Source organism: Pangasianodon hypophthalmus, chromosome 16 (assembly GCF_027358585.1).
Source record: "Pangasianodon hypophthalmus isolate fPanHyp1 chromosome 16, fPanHyp1.pri, whole genome shotgun sequence".
Classification (NCBI taxonomy): Eukaryota; Metazoa; Chordata; class Actinopteri; order Siluriformes; family Pangasiidae; genus Pangasianodon; species Pangasianodon hypophthalmus.
This window is the reverse complement of record NC_069725.1, coordinates 21201067-21213647: the sequence shown is the minus strand read 5'-3', so window position 1 is coordinate 21213647 and position 12581 is coordinate 21201067. Positions and strand designations below refer to the sequence as shown.

Here is a 12581-nt window from a genome sequence, read left to right as displayed (position 1 = left end):
GCATTATAAAGTACATCATACACATTTCAGAGCAATTATTTGATATTTATAAAGTGTAGGTTACTCTTTTAATTGTTCTTTGTATTGTGTATACTCTTTTGTTTCTTTGTATAAAAAAAAAAAAAAGAAAAGAAAAGAAAATGAGGTGTTTTAGCAGGAACGCAACAGAATATTCAGGACAGGGAAACTCCATGACCAGGGTCCAGGGACCATTTATTTTTCACGAAATTTTTTTAATATAAATTTTTTTTTTTTTACACATGATTCATTTATTTTCATGTCATTTTTTAATGTGATTACTTTTTTCATATGTGACCTACATGATTCTTTTTTTAATGCATGCAATTAATTTATTGTTCACCTGATTTTAAACAGAATTCATTTATTTTCCTAACTTAATTTTCACATGCAGGCCATGTGGTTACATTCCTCACATACTGTATGCACGTGAGGGGAGGGAGAGAGAGAGAGGGAGAGAGAGAATATATTACATTATATTACATATATATATATATATATATATATATATATATATATATATATATATATATATATTATGTTCTGTATATAGTGGCTTTATATTGTATGTATTAATTTATGTACATTGCACTTTTTTGTTTTGTTTATTTTAATCTATTAGTATTTTATTTTATTTTATTTTGTCTTTTTATTTTATTTCTCCTGTTTTTACTCCACTCTTCCTTTGTACCTGCTTTGGTCATACAAATGTACAATTATTTGTCATGCCAGTAAAGCACATGAAAACTGAAAACCTGAGAGAGAGAGAGAGAGAGAGAGAGAGATGGTACGGGACTAATGAGTGAGATAAAGGAGTAGAAAGAGTGAAGGAGAGAGTGGTTGAAACATTAACAGGTTCCGCCCCTGTAACTTTCCCCTCACAGTCCAGCAGGCCTCTAACTTTCCTCAGCTCTCCTGAAGCCTCCTGTGTCCTGTGTCCTGTCCTGTGTCCTGTGTCCTGTCCCGTGTCCTGTGTCCTGTCCCGTGTCCTGTGTCCTGTCCTGTGTCCTGTCCTGTGTCCTGTGTCCTGTCCTCATGGCTCTCATTTCCACTCTGACTCCGGTGTTTGTGGCCATCCTGTGCGTCGTCATCGCCTTCATCCTTAAAACGCGGCGCAGGTCGGAGTCTTCCTCAGCTCAGAAGTCTTCCAGCGGCGCGGGAAGCGGGACAGAAGCCCGGCCGTGGGTGGACGAGGACCTGCAGGACGACACCGAGATCAGCGGCAGAGAAAACGGTACGAACCGAACCGAGCCGAACCGAACCGACCTGCTTTACAGTGTGTTCGAATATTGACTTTATTCCCCACATTTTTAATCTATTTCCAGCTTAGAAATAACTCGGAACCATGAACCATAGCCTGCATACTGATATTCTGTAATTTAAAAAAAAAAAAAAAAACTTGCATAGTAGTGATGTGTCCTTTTCGAACGAGTCGACTCTTTGATTCGGATCTTTTAAGTGAACACTGGGAGCCGACTCGCATCTCCAAACAGCTGTTTGTTTGGAAATACCATGACACTCTCGTTGATTATATATCAGCCTTGTGTATACACGATTCTTCAACACACTTACAGGTAATCACAACCGTGATTGAAAAGCATTCATTGAAATTCGAAAGAGTCGGCTCATATTGGTGAGGTGAACCGACTCACTGAAAAGAGTCAGAATTCCTATCTACTGTATGTTGTTTATTTAGCTCTAGAAGCAGCAGTGCAGCTTGTGTATACACTACTAAGACTTGGCATTCAAGGTGGTTGGGTCTAGTTTTACATAAATGAAGATCAGATGGAGTCTGTGCCCAAAAAAATTAATTTCAAAAACCTCATACAGTATTGTGCAAAAGTCTTATGCACCCTATTTTTTTTTAGTACAAACTTTGTTACAGATTTTTATTTTATGATTTCTGCATTATTGATTCAGTACAAAAACATTTTAGATTCCAAACGCACAGCACAAAATTAAATGTTACAGAAAAATGTTTGTATGTCAGTAAAGAAAGCAGTATATTACATAAGAGACACTTTTCAGACAAAAAGCATAATGAAGGCTGCTGGGTTTTGCTGCAAAAATAAGAAGCAAGTGTGACAGTCAAAGTCTCCAGAAGAACTGTGGCTGCTTCTGCAAGATGCTCAGTAACACTTACACCTTATAAATTCTTTATAAAACTGCACAAACTGTATGCGACACTACTATTTTTTTTTTCAAAGCGAAGGACCGTCACACCAAATATTGACTTTGTTTCATTTATTACTGTTTACTGCTCATAGTATTTTTTTAATGTAGAAACATTTAGTTTCATTATTCTTGAATGAATCTTTGCTCTACAGCATTTCTATGCATGTGCCTAAGACTTTTGCACAGTACTGTATAATAATATGCAGCAGATTAGCATGTTGTGTGGAGCAAAGTCTCTTCTTTGAGTCCTGACTGAAGATAAATAATGATCGGATATGTTCAACACCACAAACTGTTTTCTCTTACAGCAAGGTTTGTGAACTCCCAAGGGTCTGTAATTATTATATTTTTTAAAACCATATGATAATGTTGAAGATCATTATCAGGTACTATCAACTACTATTGTTGTATAGCAGTTTAGATTCTGTGGGTGGAAGATTCAAGAATAAAAAGCCCTAATGAATAAATAAAATAGTACAGACTGTATACGTATACATGGAACATCATGCAGTGACCCAACAGTGACCCGAGTTTGTTGGACAAAAGTGCATCCTATGAGTTTTTACATGATTGCAGTGTTTTAGTGAAAACTGACCTCTTCATCAGACCTGCAGATCGAGCACATAATATTCTTACAGTGTAATCAAGGACGACAAGAAGTCTGTTTCCTAGTTATCAGAATTAATCTTGCATTTTCCCATCAATGTTTTTACAAATTTCTGTTAAACAGCCCTCAAATGCTGAAGCTCTGAGAGGACAATGACGTCTGTAACTACAGATCCAAGTGAAGTTGAAGTCAAGGACGAGGTTCTGCATTCCAGTTGGTTAGAATTACCATGGAGAGAAGTCATCCGAAGTAGAACGGGATTTAGACTCCATGAAAACGTCTTACACAAGAGATCATTCTCTGTTTTTTCACATGAGACAGAAATTCCTACATAGAAAAGGTTGCTTAATTCATTTATCCTACCAGTGCCCATGTACATGCAGAGACATTTTGAGATATTTGAATAGCTTTGTGTGTGTTTATACCAGTGCAGTTAGTCATTCATGTGTTTTATACCGCAGCGCTGATGAATTCTTGCTTCTGATTGGTCAGAAGGTGTTGATTAATTTACTATAACAGCAGCTCTGACTGTAGTTCCAGCTACAAGGCAAATTACAGGTTTATATTAATGCACTGGTTATAATACATTATTGTTTCTATAGTAACAACTTGCACGTAATCAGATGAAAAACTTGTGCAAATTATATCCAGTCAGTGGTCTATATATCTATAATGGTGGACCATTTCCATTAATGGATGGAGTAAAGGAATGCTGATAGACTGTACATAGCAACAGATAGACTACATTCAGTAATTATAGAAGCACATTTGGATCTACAGTAGGTGTACCTGATAAAATGGCCAGGTGTCAGTGTATTTTATTAATCATGCTTGTGATCAGCTCGGTGTCACGTTTTCTTCTCTGTAGAAGATGATGATTGGGCAGTTGATGATTGGACAGAAGATCTCCCCCACGTTCCATACACTCCTCGTCGCTACCCCGAGGAAGAAATGCTGGAGCGCTCCAAACACTTCTACACACTTTTGAACGAGCGCCGATCGGTCCGCTTCATCAGCCCAGAACCCGTGCCTCGAGAGGTGATCGATAATGTGATACGCGCTGCAGGTACTCACCACACGGCTCTTAGCCTCACAAAGTCCTGAACACTGCTAACATTTTAAACACTATAGTCAAATAATGATCCAGTTGGATAAATGTTATTGTATCACAGCCATGACGCTCAATACTCGTTCTATAACTAGCAGCTCGGAAAGTAGTTCCGGCCACAAGGCAAATCACAGGTTTATATTAATACGCTCGTTCTAATATACACTCAATATAAACAGATTTTTAAAAACCCATGTGATAGTTGATATGATGACTTTTTCTATAAGGACATGTTTATTTAGCGTTTTTTGGAAGGAGTCTCCAGTGTCAGCGCTTAGTAAGAGTCAGGAACGTTGCGCTTTCCAGTTTCTCAGTAACATGACAAGCTGCTTTGTTTGGCTTAATAACTTCAAGAGAGAGAAAAAAGAGAGAATGGGGAATGACTGTTTCTAGCTGCTATAACATAAGTGATAATAGGAACTAACTTATTTTGTGGACATTACACAACATTAAATGCAACTAGAAATGGATAAAAAGTACGATGTATTGCTCTTTAATAAATAATAGTTGTTAGTTTTGACAAATTGCTGTGATATAAGACGAATAAAACACTTTGAGACAGTAATCAACAAATTTATTCCTTATGCAGCCATGACAGTTGATTTACTATTGCTATTGATTATGCGGTTGATAAACAAGTCTTTTTATACCATACTGTACAATGTAGTGTTTTCAGCTTTTGCTTGGAAGTGAGATCATGTACAGGTTAGTTGTAATGTTACTTGTATTTTTTGTGTTATAAAAATAAGCAGAAAACTATAATGAACATTTCGCTTAGCTGGATAAGTTGCTAGAGTGCAAACATGGCCTCCTATAGTAGACCAAGAAATATTTGTGTGTTTTATGTGTCGTGTTGTGCCTCTGTGTGTGTGTATGTGTGTGTATAAGGCACGGCCCCAAGCGGTGCTCACACCGAGCCCTGGACGTTTGTGGTCGTGGCTGATCCCGAGACCAAACACAAAATCCGAGAGATTGTGGAAGAGGAGGAAGAGATCAACTACAAACAGAGGATGGGAGATAAATGGGTTCACGACCTGCGCAGACTCCGGTAAAGGTCATGCATGTGTGTGTGTGTGTGTGTGTGTGTTTGTCACTATCATTGCCAAAATTCACTTAGATTTCTTTACATAAATTCCTAGGCCCCTGTACCACTAGCACCATCTTGTGGCTAAGCTCTATAATGTCAACAGCTAATAAAATCCACACACAATGTTCCCTTAACCTCAAATGTAACCAGCCAAGGCATGTTTTTATTAACCAAATAAGACAATATTACAACAAAGCTCTAAACTATAATATTTTCTTCCACAGGACTAACTGGGTGAAGGAGTATCTCGACACGGCGCCTTATCTGATCCTCATCTTTAAGCAGACATACGGAATAATGCCGGATGGAAAGAAAAAGACTCATTACTACAACGAGATTAGTGTGTCCATCTCGTGTGGGCTCCTGCTAGCAGCTCTGCAGGTGTGGAGAATACTTACACAAAGACGTACGCACTGTGGACTTGTATACACATGTACTTTTTACATTTTTCGCCACATATCTGTGTTTCGGTGTCAAAATGGTTGCAATTTACTAAACAGAAGCACTAAGAGGAAACAGGAAACAGACTGTATTAGAGATATAATGGGTTAGAAGGGTATACTGTAAGTGAAAGAAATAATACATTTTGCTTTAAGTGCTATCTGTTGATATGCTATTCTTCTTCTCTAATCTTCAGAACGTGGGTCTGGTGACGGTGACCTCCACACCTTTAAACTGTGGGCCGCAGCTCCGTGTCCTCCTCCACCGCCCAGCCAATGAGAAGCTGCTGATGCTACTTCCTGTCGGCTACCCCGCTCCGGACGCCACCGTGCCCGATCTCTCACGCAAGGACCTTAAGGACATCATGGTGTTTGTGTGACGTCATTAAAATCCACCTGTCCAGATTCATAATATCTCTGTAATAGACATCGGGAAAAAATTTAAACAACAAAATGTTTATATACTGGGAAGAAATGTTAGCTGTATTCAGAGTTAGCAAATTGAGTCCAAAAATTAGGTCAGATTTTATGCATGTGAGAAAGTCGCACGTGTTCAGACTCAGGTTACGCAGTCGTTAATGTGACTCACGTGTGTAGTTCACGCTTCCGAGGATCTTTCTTGAGTGAAAAACAGCCAGGATGAGGTTTTTAAGCTCACTGATTCAAAACACAAGCACTTCCTTCCTTTAAGCCACCAAAAAAAAAATCAGGGATAGAAAATGCGGACTTAATACTGCTCCTCGCTTGAGTGAGAAATTGAATGTAACCGAGACACGCCTTTGTTTTTGTCAAACTCCGCCCACTTGTGCAACTCTTGTGCAGCACTTAAGACTGTAGTTACGTCTGAGGTCTGAATATCGGTTTGCACAATTTCTGTAAGTCCTCACTACACACACTTACCTCGACTGCCCATACAGCGGATTAACGGCTTCATCTCTTTTCTAAAAAAAAAAAAAAGCTACTTTAGCTGTGTGTCATAATTTGTTAAAGGAGCGGTGTGTACTTTAGTTTCTTGGTAAATTGCAATATAAATATTGCCAAGTCTTAATCTTTATATTCTAAGTCCTGATGCTTATGATACATACTTTTTTAAGCAAATGACACAGAGTTGAGCAGCTTTGTTTTGTGTATGAGCAGGGATTATTTCTGGCCCAGAAAAATTCAAAAAGAAGCCTGAAATGAAGCACATAGCCAGAGCCATTGCAAAACTGTATTGTTGCAATGGAAAATCTGTTGCAAATTTTTTTTTGTTGCATTTGAAATTATATGATTGTTATAGGTCTGGAAACATTACAAACATACTACAAACTGCACCTTTAAATCTTTTAAACCTTTTAATGACTATGTTCCTATATTTTTGACATGACTCATATAAAGCTTAATAATTAGCTGGTTTGTTGCATTTGAGTGTTTGATGTTTGCTTGTACATTAGCAGGTCTCATGCATGTAAGAAGACAAAAAAGCAAACCATATCTGTTTTTTTAGCTTGAGTTATATTAAAATGGATGTGCATTATGTTACTTGCAGAGTTTTTTCTTTTAATAGATAAAGGTGTCCTGAAACCCACAATAACCGTCACAGTCCTGATACGAACAGGAAGCAACGCAATAATTTACAAAGGTGCTACGAACGGCACCTTTAACCACGTGAGTGTATCATACTGTAATAATTACGGCATACAGGAAGTTCATACACTAGACAGTTCACAGTTTTTAGACTTTGTAGTCTCAGGTATTGTTTGAAATACACTATAGAATTATTATTTTTTTTTTTTAGAAAAAGCACTGATTTAGACTTCTCACTTTTACCAGACAGGTTTTAGGAGCATGTGGTGTGTGTTAGGAATCTTCTGTTCTGCAGACGTAGACATATACAACAGAAAATGATTGCAGTTCTTATTTATTAAGGAATGACACTACCTATTTTTGTCCATTTATAGTTACATTCAGTGTTGTGCAATGTCTGTGAAACAAGTCCATTTTTGTTATCACTTGTTCCGACGTTAATAAGACAAAAGAACGCAGCTTGTCACGTTATTGAGAACCCGCAAAAATGCCACACATCCTCTGTCCTGAAGACTTTCTCATGTCATGGTGGAAAACTTAAAGTTACAGCTTTACCTCTGCCTGTTACAAAGCACTGGAACTGGAGACTCCTTCCCTAAATGTTAATGAATTAATTCTCACTACAGAAAGCTAGTTATTAATCAACTTACATTATCTGGAGAGTCCACACTCCAGGCTATTAGTATAGAAGTTAGAATATACACTATATGGCCAGAAGTATGTGGACACCTGTGTATTGAACATCCCAATTCAAAACCATAGGTACTGATATTGAGTAGCTCCCCGTTTGCTGTTGTAATAACCTCCATTCTCCTGGGAAGGATTTCCACTAGATTTGGGAGCGTGGCTGTGGGGATTTCTGACCATTCAACCACACGAGCACATAAGGTCAGGTACTGATATCGGGCGAGAAGAATGCCTGGTGTTCCAATTCATCCCACAAGTATTAAGTTCAGTGTTTTTTGTGCAGGACACTCAAGTTCTTCCATACCAGCCTTGGTAAACCATGTCTTTACAGACCTTGCTTTGTGCACAGGGGCATTGTCAGGTTTGGTTCCAGTGAAGGGAAAGTATAAAGCTACAGCATACATCTTAGACAATTGTGTGTTTCCAACTTTGTGATAACAGTTTGGAGAAGAACCACATATGGGTGTGATGGTCAGGGGTGCACATACTTTTGGCCATATAGTGTATTAGAACAAACACCTTGCAGCAGGAAATATTTTCAGAGTTGCTGTTATAGAAAATTAATCAACATCTTCTGACCAATCAGAATCGAGACTTCAGTGGCACTGTGGTATAACTTAAATTACTTAGACTTTAACTTCATATAATCAACATATTCAGTTTTATTTGTAGAGCATGTTTAACAATAGACATTGTCACAAATCAGCTTTACAGAAATATATAAATTTCGATTATAAATTTGAAATTTATAAATTTATCCATTATATAAGTATACATAAGTTTATATATGGATATAAGTATATCCATTAATACAACAACGACAACTGCACCGTTCACGCGTCGTGACTTTTATTTTAAAATGTCGACTCCAGCTTGACTCCTGGACTTGTCGTGACCGGAAATGACGTTGGTGTCGACGCCGGCAGCTCCCCGTAGCTGGTGATCCTCCTTCACACTCCAGAGAATTGTGACCGGACCGCGGTGCCGCTGTCATCATGGCTCTGTACGAATATGTCACTCAGGAGCAGCTCTCCGGCTTTGATAAATATAAGGTGAGGCTTTATTATATGATAATTCATGTAATAGTAATCAAATAGAGCTATTGCTAGTTAGGCTAAGTTGCTAATAATGCTAACAGTAACGGCATGGGACGGTGCGTTAGCCGGGCAGCTTTCTTTTTCTTTTTTTTTTTCTTTTTTCCTCCTGTTACAATTAATAAAGCTCACTTTGCACATTTTACATTTTTCCCCAACATTTATGTAAGATAATTAGCTTGTCAGTTCGCTCAGAATGAGCTTAGAAGTGGAAAATAATTGCCTGTCAGACATCTGGGTTGGGTCGGCGAGTGACTTACACTCAGGCCTAATCCCAAAACCGTATCACTGCGACATGTAGTGCACTACGTAGGGCGTAGGAGCCTTTATTCCGTGTTCTGTGCAGTGCACGTGTGTAGGTTGCATGAAGGCGTTTGGGATGCAGCCTCAGTGCTACAGTCAAAACGCCTTATAGACAAATAAATAATATCGATATTGTGATACACTGTGGAACAATACGTTTTAGCGATATTGTGGGTGGATATTTTTTCATTATATCCTTTTTTTTTTTTAATATTTCATTGAAAAAATGAATAGTAAAATTTTGCACTGAATATTTAAATTAGCTTAAAATGTTTTTTTTTTTAATTACTATTTATTTATTTATTATTATTACTGTAATTATTAGAATATCTTATATTTTCTTTATTTCAAAAAAGCTTTTCCGTTACACTTAAACATTAACAGTTTAAGTAGACGTTGTCTATCGTAGAAATGCCTCCAAGTATCATATGATATTTTTTCATCCTTTAACGTCGAGTTTTCTTAAATATATGTAAATAAATCCAAGATTTAAAAAATATGTATAAAGTGTGATTTTTTTAAAAATTAAAAAGAATTTTTTTATTATTATTTTTTTTTTTTTTTGCTGTGAAGACTGATACGGTTGGTTTGGATTCCTGATTCTACTTCTGAGAGATTAGAGTTTAACCTTGAACACATAACACATTAAATATGTTCATAACGAAGTATTTCCGATGTTTTTTTTTGTGATCATGGTGCTAATTTGTTCCTGGATGCAGTAGTTTCATTATTCCTGTCCGAAGTTGGCGGCTGTGTGCCTCTCTGACGTCACCGGGGGATGTTTTTATTGTTAGCGCAGGTGAAAAAAATTTCAACATTCACAAACCTAAGAGATAACAAGTTTTGTTGTTTGCTTTTAAAAACAAAAGAGCAACAGCTTCTTTTCTCACTCGCTGTTTTCCTTTGGTGTTCATATGAATGAGAAATCCAGTGTGGAAGTAGTGGAGACATGTGCAGCAAATGCTGGACTCAAAGTCCCAGAATGCAATGCAGCTATACGACGCAAAGGCTCGACTCGGCTAGCTAGTGATCTATGAGATGGCAGTATTAGCGTTAAAGTTAAAGCGTTGGATCTGTTTGAGCAGAGTGTAGAGATGAGGAGGTGAGAGAGCTGGATAAAAGACTAAAGCGCCGCTGCGTCGGTCTGTCTGGGTAGAAAAGAATTCGCTCTGACGACACTATCAGCAGGTAGGCAAAGAGCATTGTGGGAAATAATGTAGGAAATTGTTAATGAAATTGAATATAGACCAACATGTCATTTAATTCCTGCTATTCTTTATATCTGTTTTTGTACTGAGATTTAAATGTGATTTTATTTATCTATTTATTGATTTATTTATTTATTTATGGCTGAGCTGTTCCTTTAAGAGCGAGCAGGGCTGGGATTTTCTGGATAGATCATGTATCACATGCAGCAGGGTGTCGGTGTACCTCCACGTGATCTCATGTGTTTGGGGGTCGTCGTGCAGGATGATCAACTGATCTTTACTCTGTTTGGAGCACATTGACGTCACATGTACACGAGTAAATAAGCCTTCAGCCCAGTTGGCAGATTTTCCAATCCAGGGCATTATGGTTGTGGTTGGTGTGTTATACATCACTGTCTTTTCTAAAAGTTATTCAGGTGTTAAAAGCCATGTTAGAGATAGTGTCATGCAGCATATAAAATGTCCTGCTTGCAATATGTATCATCATAATGGTGTTTAGTTTCGCCCTGTCCATTTTCACTCTCTAATCTCCTCTCACTTGTTTGTTTTCTTTTTAACCCTACGTGATTTGTGTCGTCTTTTTCTCCCTCAGTGTATTGTTGGAGGCTGAGCATGAAGTTACTCTAAAGATTCGTCTCAAATTTAGCCTCTAAAAAAATAAAGCACTAGAACTTTCAAATTCATTAAAAATTTCTTACAAGTTTCTTAAAGGTGGAGGGGGAAAAAAGGTCTCTAATGGTTAAACGAGTGGAGTTGAATAAGATTTGAATGTTTTTTTATTACTCATTGAGCCTGCCCCCATTTCCACACGTGTACACAAAGCTCCGCCCCCAAAAATTATGGTGGTTCAGCTAGAGGTTAGCATTAACAAGGACTGTCATGACATCACTTTCAAGTGCTCGGACATTCAACTGCTTGAGACTTATAACATGTAAACACGCAACTTTTCCCCATAATGATTAATGAGGATGTGAAGGGGTTTTGGGGGCATGTCTATAAAATGACTGACAGGAGGCCAATCCAATTACGAACAAACCTTCCGGATCAGAAGGCAATTTTACAACTTTTTTTTTTTTTCAAGCTATGTAATACACTTGTTCTGAGAAAATAGCTTTATTTACTATTTTTTAATCACTTCGCATTATTCATACTAGAAAGAAATGAAAAATATTGCACCTTTAAAGAGCAGCTCCTGCACTAGTGGCTTCAGATGAGATATCTGAATGCATTTAAAGTTTGGAATATTAATATGTCTATAATATAATGCTATAGATGCATTAACATTAACACCACACTGTGTGTTTGTAGTGCGAGGCTGGATGAATGATAAACTTATTAGTTACCCCTCCAGGTAAATAAAAACTACCCAGTTGCCCGGAAACCTAATTGACAAGCCTAGAAAGCAGTAGGAAATGTAATGTAATGTAACGTAATAAGATATGGTGATCTAGCTAGCTAACTTATTCCTCAGAGAGAGGACGACTCTGCGTAGCCGTATCTGAAGTCGCTCATCCTGTTTGCTCTGTACTGCTCTTTATTTTGCTCAGATTCCTCTTCATTGTAAGTGTACTCAAAAGGTTTTATTTTCTTTAGACTGAATGCCTCACTAATGCCTTCCTGTTCACTATATATGCTCACTACACACAGTAGATTCTACACTATCACTATGCTGTGCACTACTAGAAATCAGCTAGACAGCTGAAGCATCACTGGAATGTAAAATACATGGCATGTAAATAAACATAATACATTTATATACTGAGTCGAAAAGTTCAAGAAATGTCCGCTTTGCTGGTTTTACGTTCGGCGCCTACAAGTAGAACACGCAATCTTAAACGTTCACGTGTGGATTTCGTTGCTTTAAATGTGTAAATATTGTGACTGTTTAAACCTAGAGCCGCAAATCGCGCTACATTTCTACTCTACACCCCTGATTTAATTCGTAGTGTACGCACTAATATGTTGCGTTAAACAGAAGTGATAGATTCTGTTAGAGATCAGCGTGTGGTAGCTTACGCCATTGACTCACAAGAACAGAACCGCAAGAACAACCACTGATTTCAAAATCCAAAATGTCTGGTCTAAGTGTTTTGCGTCAGCGGTGCGACGGCAGATACGATGGTGCATCATTTGGGTGTTAATAACACGCTACTAATCCCAGCATCTCAGTACATTTCACCATGTTTGAGGTCTGTTGATCTGGATGGTGATGCTGATTATGTCAGGAGCCAACACTCATTACGCTGATTACAGAAAGACAGAAGTGAAATGGCTCCATAATCCAGATG

General features: G+C 37.8%; 2 protein-coding genes across 3 annotated transcripts in view; both read left to right on the top strand.

Moving 5' to 3' along the window:
- The first annotated feature begins 840 nt into the window (after positions 1-840).
- On the top strand, positions 841-6956 carry iyd (iodotyrosine deiodinase). Its single transcript, XM_053240617.1, has 6 exons — positions 841-1021; positions 1053-1252; positions 3669-3866; positions 4797-4956; positions 5220-5376; positions 5633-6956. The coding sequence occupies exons 2-6, from the start codon at positions 1054-1056 to the stop codon at positions 5813-5815; spliced, it is 897 nt and encodes a 298-aa protein (XP_053096592.1). The 5' UTR covers positions 841-1021; position 1053; the 3' UTR covers positions 5816-6956.
- selenoi (selenoprotein I) overlaps positions 6942-12581 on the top strand; it is a 16403-nt gene continuing 10763 nt past the window's right edge. Inside the window, exons 1-2 of one of the 2 annotated variants that reach the window (XM_034311924.2) lie at positions 6942-7082; positions 8561-8740. In XM_034311924.2, the coding sequence (XP_034167815.2) occupies positions 8684-8740 (57 nt within the window). In that variant the 5' untranslated portion in view covers positions 6942-7082; positions 8561-8683. Of the gene's footprint in view, positions 7083-8560; positions 8741-9718; positions 10274-12581 lie in introns of those variants that run through there. The other variant, XM_053240616.1, reaches the window with a different exon arrangement.